This window comes from Crinia signifera, chromosome 1 (genome assembly GCF_055691185.1).
Source record: "Crinia signifera chromosome 1, ASM5569118v1, whole genome shotgun sequence".
Taxonomy (NCBI): domain Eukaryota; kingdom Metazoa; phylum Chordata; class Amphibia; order Anura; family Myobatrachidae; genus Crinia; species Crinia signifera.
Window position 1 is genome coordinate 480057995 of NC_139217.1, and position 11868 is coordinate 480069862.

General features: G+C 46.8%; 1 protein-coding gene across 1 annotated transcript; it reads left to right on the forward strand.

Moving 5' to 3' along the window:
• The first annotated feature begins 749 nt into the window (after positions 1-749).
• On the forward strand, positions 750-3281 carry LOC146024918 (uncharacterized). Its single transcript, XM_083155487.1, has 2 exons — positions 750-1944; positions 2996-3281. Exons 1-2 carry the CDS (start codon positions 1737-1739, stop codon positions 3103-3105), a joined length of 318 nt encoding a protein of 105 aa, XP_083011613.1. The 5' UTR covers positions 750-1736; the 3' UTR covers positions 3106-3281.
• Positions 3282-11868: the final 8587 nt, after the last annotated feature.

The window sequence follows — 11868 nt, forward strand, 5'->3', positions numbered from 1 at the left end:
CGGCCACGGGCACCGGTTGCTGTACCTGAAGTGCTGGGCTGGCTACTCTGTTGGGAAGCCACCTGCTGTGTTCCCAATGATTCTGCTGAGGATGGCCCAGCTGCTGATTGGCCTGATGTTGATGGGCCAGCTCGGTCCTCTGGGTTGAGGGGTACATATGTGGTGTTGGCCTCCATGCGGGACAACAGATTCTGCACCACCTGCTCTTCCTCAGAGTCTGAGCCTGGCATGTTTGCAACAAGTGTTTGCCTTTCTAGGACCACTTTAAATACTATTTCTGTAATTGGCGTTAATCAGCTGCAAGCTGCGTTCCGTACGGCCGCGTTCCGTACCCCAGCGTCAACCGTGCGGCGCATACGACCCGCCCCTTGGTGTGGCGAAATAATTCCAGAAAACCTGGCAAACTCAGTAAGTGTGATTTATTTGCTAAATGCAGATTCCAACACCAATGACCAAATACAACTGAGGTCAGACATGACATGTATATTTGAATGTACTTCTGTACTGTGCACTTGTTTGCTATGTAGTACAACTGACACTACCCATTACATATGTCAATCCAGTCCACCACTTAGCCACAAGTAATCAGTGCTACCATCCAAATCACATGTGAAAGCACTCCACATTCAGGTTAGATGCTAGCTACTTTTCATTCCACCTCTGTAGTAGGGCCCAGTAGAAGGTAAGTGTACACATGGCAGCATGGCCTAATTTTGGGAAAAGGTCTGCCTTCATTATAAAATAGCTGTTTAGTACCTTGTGGAGTTAGGTGTAAGTGTCTAGAGATGCAGACTATTTCACCTGTTGCTTAGACCCATGTTTGGTGAATGTTATAGATTAGATATAATGTGTTTCCATCTTATTTTACACTGTTTTGGATGGGTGTGCGATGCAATGGGTTAGCCGTCAGTTCAGGCGCATACACGCTGTTAGTGTAAAAATGAACAATAAAGTTAATACCAAATATCACTCTGATCAACCAATGACAGCACATGATTGTTTGCTTTGTGCCATTGCTAAGATGGCGGCCTATGGGAGAGCAGCCCCATTCTCTTCCGCGGAGCTGCGAACTCTGGTCTCCGTTATGGAGACCAGGCTGGGGCGTGCCGGCCCTTTTATTACAAACAGGCAGAAGCGCCAGGCATATGCATCGGCCCGCAGGCGCATATTCGCGCGCACCCAGGTGCGCAGGACCATCGCACAGCTGGAGCGGCGATGGTCTGATCTCAGGCGGCGCCAGCCTGATAAGCTCCAGCAAATACGGGCCAGCATTGCTCGATGTAAGTGTTTACCCATTAAATGCCCAATTATACAATATTGCTGACATGACCATATTTCAACCAATAAGGTAACCTGCCTGATCCATGAGTTAAACATGGCATACAATATATGAGTGCTACTTCCTGTTTGACACCCTGTAATGGTCATAAAATATGTTATTGGGGAGGATTAATGCTTGTGATGCTTACAATGGCCCAAATGTCACAGCATACCTGCCATGTTACAGGCTGTGTTTTGTAAAGGCCACTAAGGAGCTGTTTGCCTGTACAATTATCTGTACTTCTAACCTTAGCATTTATAGCTTGATAAGGCTTAATAGTAATTACCACTAATTGGCACTTTTTTGATTTTTCACATACACAGCACGTGCTCGCGCAAGACAGGCCCGGGAGGAGGCAGAGGTGGCCCTCGAGGACCTGCCCCAGGAAGGGTGCCCGGAGGAGGGGGCGCAGGAAATGGAGGAGGAGGAGGCAGCGGTGGCCCTGGAGGACCAGCCGCAGGAAGGGAGGCCGGAGGAGGGGGCCCAGGAAATTGCCGATGACGAGGGGTGGGCTGTGGAGGCACTGGCACCCGTGGAGGACGTCAGCGAGGCCGAGGATGGCGCATTGGAGGCCCCTGAGGAGGAGGTGGAGCCCGATGAGGTTGTCCAGGCGGCCGGAATTGGTATGTATACATAAGGATTTATTTATCCGTTTGGCATGTACTATTTGCTATGTAACACTGGTGATTCAATTGATTTTTACAATACTATAAAATGACAAAAGAAACGGGATAGCAACAGACACACTTTGGGGTTAGATAGGGTGGCCAAACCATCCCTTTCAGCCAGGACACATATTAATGACACAGGTTGTGAGGATGGCTTTCATGTCGATTTTAAGTGCCACTGAACCTGTGTAGTTAATCTGTATCCTGGAAGAAAGTGATGACTTGCTCATGTAAGGGTTACATGTCTCTGCTGCTTGCATACTATCTGTAGCCTCATATAGGTGAGTAGAGTTTACTGGTGATTGATCTTTGTAAACTAGATTCAGTATGGCATAAATGGAGTATGGACAGGCGTGGCTTAGACTGGAGTAACAAGTGGTCAGTGCCCCTGGGCCCTCCTCTAGCTAACCACCCCCTGCGGCCTGCATGTATGTTTTGCACCATAATTGTGTGTTGATTTGGTGTTAGTAATGCTTTTGAGCATGGGAGTGGGTTAGTGCTGCAGCCTCCCCTAACTGGCATTCTGACAATGATTTCTGGAGCAGACCATCAGCAGGCAAGCCATGCTTGATTGCACAAATGTACTGAGCATTCCTGAGAGTTGTGTAACTCCCCTGCCAGGCTCCATCATATAACAGATACTGAACTTTGTTTGCCGAATTGTGATTGGTGCAGCGCGTGGCATGCTTCTCAGAGCTTAGTCATGGGTGGGGTTGGATGGAGAAGGAGCAGTATGACTGTGAGGTGTTCTACAGAGTAAAGGGTAGAGGGCCAAAATCAGGCTTTCCATGTAGTATGTATGCTTGTATGTATAGGTGTATGTCTCATATATATAGGTAGATATGTGTGTATATATATATATATATATATATATATATAGTTATATATATATATATATATATATACACACACACCTCGCAGAATGCATGTTTAAAATGTAGCATTGACTATGTTAAATGTATGCATGAATAGCATTAGTCTTTTTCATTTTTAATTTCCTCCACAGATGAGCCTGTCCAAGCAGAGGAGGGTCGCCGTGGGGCCCTCCTGAGACTGAGAGGCCTGATGAGCCAAATGATTGTTGAGATGGACCGCATACTTGATGGGGAATTTTAAATTTTGGGTTGGGACAAGTTATTTTTGAATAAATCGTTATTTAAAGTTGAAAGTTGTCAGTGTTTTTTTCTAACATGCTAAAGTATATGTGTAAGTTGTTTAAAATGTTTAAAATAAGCAAAATGTACATAGTGTATCTAGATGTATGTTTGGGTCACATGCTGTAAGGGTTAATGTGTGTCATGAATGTGGGTCAGTATAGATGAGCATTTAATTGATTGCAATTGCTAACAATCCCTTTTTCTGGAGGTTGCCTAATAGCCTAAGTGGGTCATGTGATCGCTGTGTGTACTCAGTACAAAATTGTTTGGGATTGTGCGTAAATACTCCGCATCGGGGCGTACGGACAACTTTCCGTACGTTCTCACGCGGTAAGACCGTGCTTGTGCGGTAAGAGCGTGCTTGTGCGGGAAGACCGTGCAAGAATCTGTACGTTTCCCCCGCACACGCACGGTTTGTATGTCGTCCGTACACACGCCCTGTTCTTAAAGAGTGAGCCCGTCCGAATGCGGAGGACACGTGGGCGTTTCTACGGACGATGCCCGCACGCCGCCGCACAGCGTTGCGTGCGGCCCGCACCATAACAATTCGGGAATATCCGCACCGATCAGAATAAGGGCCAGAATCACAAGTGAGCTAATTGGCTCCATCTGTGGATCTTTTAAAATGTGTCAGTGATTAATGAGTGCAGCTGTGCAGCAGCTAGGTTGTCTGGAAAATGTGAACTGTTGGTAGCTCTCGAGGGCTAGGGTTGGCTACCACTGATCTAGACTATCACGCAGCCAGTCAGAAATTGAAGATCTTCTGAACAATATAAAACTTCCCATTCTTACGATAGAAAGTAAGGAGGAATTAGAAGCCCCATTAAGGCTGCAGGAAATAAAAGATGCCATTAATCTCCTCCCAAGTGGGAAATCACCTGGGTTAGATGGTATACCAGGGGAAATTTATAAAAAATACTCATAAGTGTTAGCTCCCATGTTGTTAAAAACACTCAATTCCTCTTTTCAGGAAAATAGTCTCCCTAGATCAATGTTAGAAGCAAAAATTGTGGTTCTAATGAAAGCAGAAAAAAATCCCATGCTATTAGATTCCTATCGGCCGATCTCCTTAATCTCCACCGAACCGAAGCCAAGATTTTGGCCAAGGCATTAGCAATAAGACTGAATAGATATATTGAGGAGGTTGTACACAGTGATCAAACTGGCTTTATGCCCGGTAAGTATACCTTGTTAAATCTTCGCAAACTCTATACTCATCTTCAGATTGTGTGAAGGGAGAACCCATGCCCAGTGGTGATGTCGCTCGATGCGGTAAAAGTGTTTGACGCTATCGAGTGGCCTTACCTCTGGGCGGTAATGAGTTCATTTGGGATAGGCCCCAAATTCATTAAGTGGGTGCAAATATTATATTCAGCACCAAATGCTAGAATGTCCATCAACGGAGGTGTTTCTCAACCTTTCTCCCTTTATAGAGGGACAAGGCAGGGATGTCCACTATCCCCCAGTCTGTTTGCTCTATCGATTGAACCACTGGCCTGTGTCCTACGCAACCATTCGGGAATTAATGGATTTAGAATTGGCAGGAAATCAGATGTGGTGGCATTATATGCCGACGACCTCTTGATTTTTCTGGCCGATGGTGTGGGATCCGTGCCAGTGGTGTTGGGAGAGATAGAAAAATTGGTGACCACTCAGGATTCAGGATAAACTGGGGGAAATCAAGCATCCTCCCGGTTAGGTCTCGGACCCTGGCTTGCCCTCAGGTAGACGTACCCCTAAAGTATGTTGAAGCGTTTAAGTATTCGGGAATATGGATCTCTCGGGACCCTAAGGAATATATAAAATTGAACTTAGACCCACTACTGTCCTATTTAAACGATAAAACAAAACAATGGGGCAGATTACCGTTAACTACAATAGGCAGAGTCAATCTCTTAAAAATGGTAATTCTGCCAAAATTTCTTTACGTACTGCAGCAAGCACCTTGCCATATTAAAAAGTCCTTCTTGAGAAAAATAAACAGTATTTTTTCCTCATTTATATGGAAAAATGCACGTCTGAGAATTAAATTAGAAACTTTAAAGAGGAAAGAAAGAGAAAGGTGCAAATAATATCACTGGTGGGGTGGATGGATGGAGCAGCAGATAATGAAGGGATAAAGGAAGTAATTCTGCAGAAAGGAGGTGGTAATACACCATTACAAAACTTAGTAAAGGGCCAAGTGTTAAAAGGAGATCCCCCATTGGTTATACGGGCGGTCAATTACAAGAACAATATTCATTACTGCCATATTACCTCTTCAGTTGAGAAATGCATTAAGCTCACAATTTAAGGGACTATTCCCAGAATTTGGGGTTTCCCCAATTAAAAATATTCTAACAGAAGGTAATAAGGTGAAAAAGGTGTCAAAAATCTACAATCTTTTACTACAGGCGAAAAATGAAGAAGGGTTAGAAAACTTGGTACTTGTTTCCTAGCACGGCGCCCGTCGCAGGTGATCGCATACCTTAACTTAAGGTATGCGATGGACGCGACCGACGCGATTTCAGGGTTATTTTTATCCTTTTCCCCGACAATTAAAAAATCGCGTCCATCGCATGCCTTAAGTTAAGGCATGCGATGCAATGGACGCGATTTTACATAGGGAACAATGTTAAATGGGCCAATGGACCCGATTTTTCATTGTATATCCACCCTTCTGGGTATTTTACATGTGAAATGCCCCCCCCCCCCCTTGTTAACGCCACCCCACGATGAACGCCAACCTGAAGCGTGGCGAGCGCAGCGGTACGCGTCCTCCGACCTTTTCATACCCCCACTATCCACGTCGGCGTGGAGTTGACTTTATATAGCGTGGCGAGCCCCACGAGGGGCCGCGCAATACCTGTGAAGTAATGCGCCTCCGCTCGCCACGCTTCGGGCTCAGTGGCTCGCTGCGCTCGCCACACTATATAAAGTCAACTCCACGCCGACATGGATAGTGGGGGTATGAAAAGATCGGAGGATGCGTACCGACACCCCTCGCAGGATCGCTGCGCTCACCACGCTTCGGGTTGCCGTTCATCGTGGGGTGGCGTTAACAATGGGGGGGCATTTGACCCATCAGGGTGGGTATACAATGAAAATTGGGGTCTCAGGGACCATTTTACATTGGTTCCGATTTTGATGCGATCGACGCAATTTTTTTGGACCCGATGGATACAATTAAAATCGCAGGCGCCGTGCTAGGAAACAAGTACCGAAAACTTAAAGGAGAAATGGGAAAGTGATATGGGGCCGATAGACATAGAGGAGTGGAACACTACTGTTGCATCTGTGTATAAAGAAACACATTCTATCAGAGTACAACAAATGCAACTGTACTTGCTACACAGATCATACATCACCATAAGGTATGCGATGTTACGCGATGACAGGCGATGTTATACAATTTTAAATTGTATACCACCGCATTGTATGGCATTGTATGGCACATTGTATGCCATTGTATTGCATATACAATGGTATGCGATTTAAAATTGTATAAGTACCCTAATGGGTTTTTCAATGTTAAAAGTGCCCCCTAAAACATAATTAAACGTGATGGGTGCTTATTATGTTAAAAGCACCCCCACTATCAACGCCAACCCGAAGCGTGGCGAGCGCAGTGAGCCCACGAGGGGCGGCGGTACGCGTCCTCCGACCTTTTCATACCCCCACTATCCACGTCAGCGTGGAGTTGAATTTATATTGTGTGGCGAGCGCAGCGAGCCACCGAGCCCGAAGCGTGGCGAGGGGACGCGGAATACATGTAAAGTAATACACGTCCCCTCGTGGGGCACGCTTCGCTCGCCACGCTTCGGGCTCGGTGGCTCGCCACACTATATAAAGTCAACTCCACGCCGATGTGGATAGTGGGGGTATGAAAAGGTCGGAGGACGCGTACCGCCGCTCCTCGCGGGCTCGCTACGCTTCAGGTTGGCGTTCATAGTGGGGGTGCATTTAACATTGTAAGCCCCCATTAGAGTGCTTATACAATTAAAAATCGCATAGGGGGCTTATACAATTTAAAATTGCATCGCATCGCTGTGCATCCGGTGTATGGCATGCGATGCGATTATATATAGTACGACTTAATATCGTGGGCGCCGTGATAATACACAAGTACCAAAAGTGCTAATAAACTAGTGATTATGTCTTGACTGTCACAGTAATAAAAACCGGATTATTCATAAAGTAAAAAATGAAACTTATGCAGTATACAGAGTCTGGGGCGATAACAGTAAGCCCCAGACAGCCGCGATTGGCTGACAGAAACCATGTGACCGGGCCGATGACGATAGATGCCGGTCACGTGGGTGGCACGCCTGGAGCCAGGGCGGAAACAGCCTCATTCGAAAGGGCAAGTGAAAATCGGCTTGCGGTCCTGTTGAAGCAGCCTGTGAAACACGTGTAGACATAACCACTTGTTACAATGTTGCAAATAATGTCTTAAGTACAAATAATGATACAATAATGCTGGAAAGTAAATACAGATGGAGCAGGCTTCTTCTTTGCTGGCGAATCGCCAGAACGTCAGCGCTGGCGAACCGCCAGCAGCCTGGCTAACCATCTGACTGAGCCGCGCGTGCATCTCACGCGCGTCTCAATATCCGTCGCCGGGGCGACGCGAACCCTGTCCGTCTCCGCTTCAGGGAGACGGACAGGGTTAGGATGGGGGGGGGGGGGTTGCGGGCAGGCGGCGGGGACCCCGGGTGACCGCCGACAAGCCGGCGGAAGCACCGTCGGAAGGGGACACGTGGAGGAGGGCCAGGCCGCCTGTTCCTCCTGATTCCTGGGAGTGACGGATGTCATGACACCGCCCACCCATCTAATGCGGTGGATCTGGCGGGTGGAGGATGGGGACTCGAGGATGGAGCCTGTGGCCGCGGCACAATTAAGCAGGGGCAGCGGGGAGCCGCAGCACGGACCCAGAGAAACTTCAAAGGCACAAGCAGCCTAAGCAGGTGTCGGTCACAAATGATTTCTGCTGTTTGCAGCTCTGAATATTATTCTCCGCCCATTTGCCGCAATATTTTATTTTTCCGGTTGGGGGGGGGGGGGGGTGGATCTCCAGGAATCAACAATGCGCTGTTACTTATGGGCCAGTGCTCTGGACTTGCCCCCTAGGCTTAAAGTTGTCAGCCAGCCCCTGAGCACAGGAGACTTTGATACAAAGTATATCTTAATACCAAGTGATAAAGTATTACTCCTGCACAGTGAGACTAATATGAAAATAGATTATATGCCATTTCTGGAAATACCCACCAGATGGCAATAGACTCATAGGATAGTTATCACATAAATAACCACTCACTATAAAACACCAAAGTATCCTGTCATATCAGGAATCATTGGTTTATAACCAAACAAAGGTGATAAAAATCACAGTGTTAACAAGTGAAAAACACTTTAAGCAAAAATAAGATCTTCTTGTTGGCATAAACCTATTGTGAATGAGGATCAAATCCCAAGTAAGGGATACCAGACTTTCTCCTCCCATAGGGACCATACTTCCCGAATAATGCTGAACAATAAAGGTTTATAACCCATGTGAAATGCAAAAAAGTTACAGCACCAAAAAACAGTAACAAGTGTAAGGGAAACTCTTTTAATCCCTGTAAACATAATTCTTTTTCTTTCGTGCATTGCCACCTCATATTAAATGTTTTGTGTATGTAGGTCTCAAATCGTTTTAATCCCTTAAAAATTTTCACAAGCCACAGGTGGTCAGCCTGTGCGATCCTATATGCTAAAAGGTACTTGTGTATTATAACGGCGCCCCCGATGTTGATCGCGCAATGTTTTTATCGCATTGCATGCCATACACCCGATGGCATGCGATGCGTCGCGATTTTACACCCCTATTTGATTCAAAATTGTACAAGCACCCTAATGGGTGCTTACAATGTTATATGCACCCCCACGCCACCCCCCACTATAAACGTGAGCCCGAAGCTTGGCGAGTGCAGCGAGCCCCCCGTGGGGCGGCGGTACGCGTCCTCCGACCTTTTCATACCCCACTATCCACGTCGATTTCATATAGTGTGGCGAGCGCAGCGAGCCCGAAGTGTGGTGAGCGCAGCGAGCCCCGCGAAGGGACGCATATACCTGTGAAGTTATGTGCGTCCGCTCGCCACAATTTATAAAATCAACACCACGCCGACGTGGATACTGGGGGTATGAAAAGGTCGTAGGACGCATCCCACCGCCCCTCGCGGCCTCGCTGCGCTCGCCACGCTTCGGGTTCACGTTTATAGTGGGGGGTGGCGTGGGGGTGCATTTAACATTGTATGCACCCATTAGGGTGCTTGTACAATTTTTAATCGCATCCCATCGTACAACATTGCGCGATATCGCATCGCATACCATCGTATGCCTTATGGTATGCGATGCGATAATACACAAGTACCGCTAAAAGTTCGCATCAGGACGTTGTCCTCTTCTCTTTTTATCCTAACTAATTAATAAAAGTCTGAGTTTTAAAAAAATATTTTTCTCTTTAATGTTTTTCTCTTTGGTGTGCATCCATTGTGCAAACTCTTCTCTTTCTCCTTCAAATGACTTCAACATTCCCACAGAAACCTCTGCCATAAAACTCCTTAACCGGACATCTTCTCTTGGTCTCTCCCAGTGGACCTCCTCACCATCCCATGTGAATGGAAGCTCATTTGGGGCCTTATTCTGGTTCGTGCGGCTGGGCCGTACGCGTACGTTCCGGGTTTTTTTTTTATCTGCGCATGCGTACCATCTCCAATGCGCAGGCGCGACCACTCCACAACGCTCACGGACGGGTCTTTCCGTGCGAAAAAACCTGTACGTGAGAGTACGGTCATTGTGGGCGGCATAGGGGCGTGTTGAGGGGAGCGGCCGAAATAATGAGGGAAAATGGGCGTAAACATGGGCATACAGGGGGGTGTGCACCAAAAATGTACGGTGCTACTACCGCACGATCGGCGAAAACACCGTTCATTTTCGGACACAAAACAGGCGGCCGCCAACCGCCACCTCAGACCACCCCTACAGAAACCGCATGACGGCGGACGCCTGGGTCTGCTAATTAACGCTGATTACTACTCAAACACATGAGTGTTTTCAGCTGGTATCTGTTAGAGTACGTGTATGCTTTCTGAATCACATTTAAAAACATACCAACGTTACAATGCTTTCCTTACATTTGTTATGAGGATGAATTTGTCATACACCAACATGTTGTATGTGCGTTATCAGCGTGTGTATTAGTAGATGGTTGCGTGTATAATTTTTCGCACACTGTACATACAGTACGTCACTCTACATTGAAAGCATAATGTATGTTATGGTATGCATATCGGAACGCTCCGCGAAAGTTTTTATTCGCATACATATTGTTAATGTAAGATGGATTAATAAAGTTAACAATACAAAAACTACCTTTTCGTCCAATCAGCAACCACCAAAACTTATATATGTACCTGCAATTAATAACTGCGCCATTGCCAATATGTCTTCATCAAGGGCTAACCCCTTTTCTAATGAAGAGCTGCTGGCGTTGGTCCAAGTCATGTACCGCCACCTGGGGCCCAGATGTCTCAAATAATGAGAAGCGGCGGGCGTATAACGCTGCCCGCCGCTTAATCTACGCCCGGACCGGCGTCCGCAGAAGCCTGGGACAAGTGGAGTGACGCTGGTCTGACCTACGGCGGCGGCAGCCAGTGCTGCTAAGCACAATTCGCCGCCATATTGGCCAATGTAAGTATATATTTACAAATATGTCTGCGTTTGTTAGCAATGATTTCTGTAGTTTTTATAAATATGTGCATGAGTATGTGGGTGTATATGGGTTGTATATGGGGTGTATATGGGGGGTATATGGGGTGTATATGGGGGGTATATGTAGTCCCTCTGTTTTTGGGTGTAGCATATCAATTAGTTAGCATGATAAATGTATTAAATATAACAGAAATTATAATTTGTAAGGTTATGAGCATGACTAATGTGAATTTTTCTATCCCTCAATTTTATGAAACCCAAATTTTGATTTCTATGCCACCAACATGAACATTTCAGCACGCGCAAGGGCACGCCTGGCAGCCCGGGAGGAGGCAGCCCGGGAGGAGCCAGCCCCAGAGGAGGAAGGCCAACACCCGGAAGAGGAGGAGACATTGGGGCCTGCTGGTGCCCACCCCATTTCAACCTCCCCTTCCACCAGCCACTCCCACAACCTTCCCTTCCACCACCGGCTTCCATCTACTCAACTCCACTGAAACTGTTCTCACGAAAGTCTACAGTGATTTTCATGGTGCCAAATCTAAAGGCCACTACTCTCTACGTCATGAGTCTTCAACCTGTGGCCCTCCAGATGTTGTGAAACTACATGTTCCAACATGCATTGCCACATTTTTCCTAGAAGAGCATGCTAAAAACCCTCAGGGCATGCTGGGATATGTAGTTCCACAACATCTGGAGGGCCACAGGTTGAAGACCTGTGCTCTACGTATTCTTCTTGACCTTTCTGCTGCTTTTGACACTGTTGACCACCCCCTCCACCAAATCCTTCACTCTCTTGGTCTGCGTGATACTGCTCTCTCCTGGCTGTCTTCCTACCTCTCTGAGTGCTCCTTCTGTCTCTAGTCATGACTCCACCTCCCCTGCACTTCTACTGACAGTAGGTGTTCCCCAAGGCTCTGTTCCTGGTCCTCTCCTTTTCTCTCTCTATACGTCATCTCTAGGTGAGCTCATTCGACTTCCAATATCACATCTA

What these genes read in the sequence shown, in the direction of transcription:
- LOC146024918 (XM_083155487.1), top strand. Translation starts at nt 1,737, where the DNA reads ATGGAGGAGGAGGAGGCAGCGGTGGCCCTGGAGGACCAGCCGCAGGAA. An exon ending in TGTCCAGGCGGCCGGAATTG is followed by an intron (nt 1,945 to 2,995) that starts GTATGTATACAT and finishes TTTCCTCCACAG; the next exon opens with ATGAGCCTGTCCAAGCAGAG.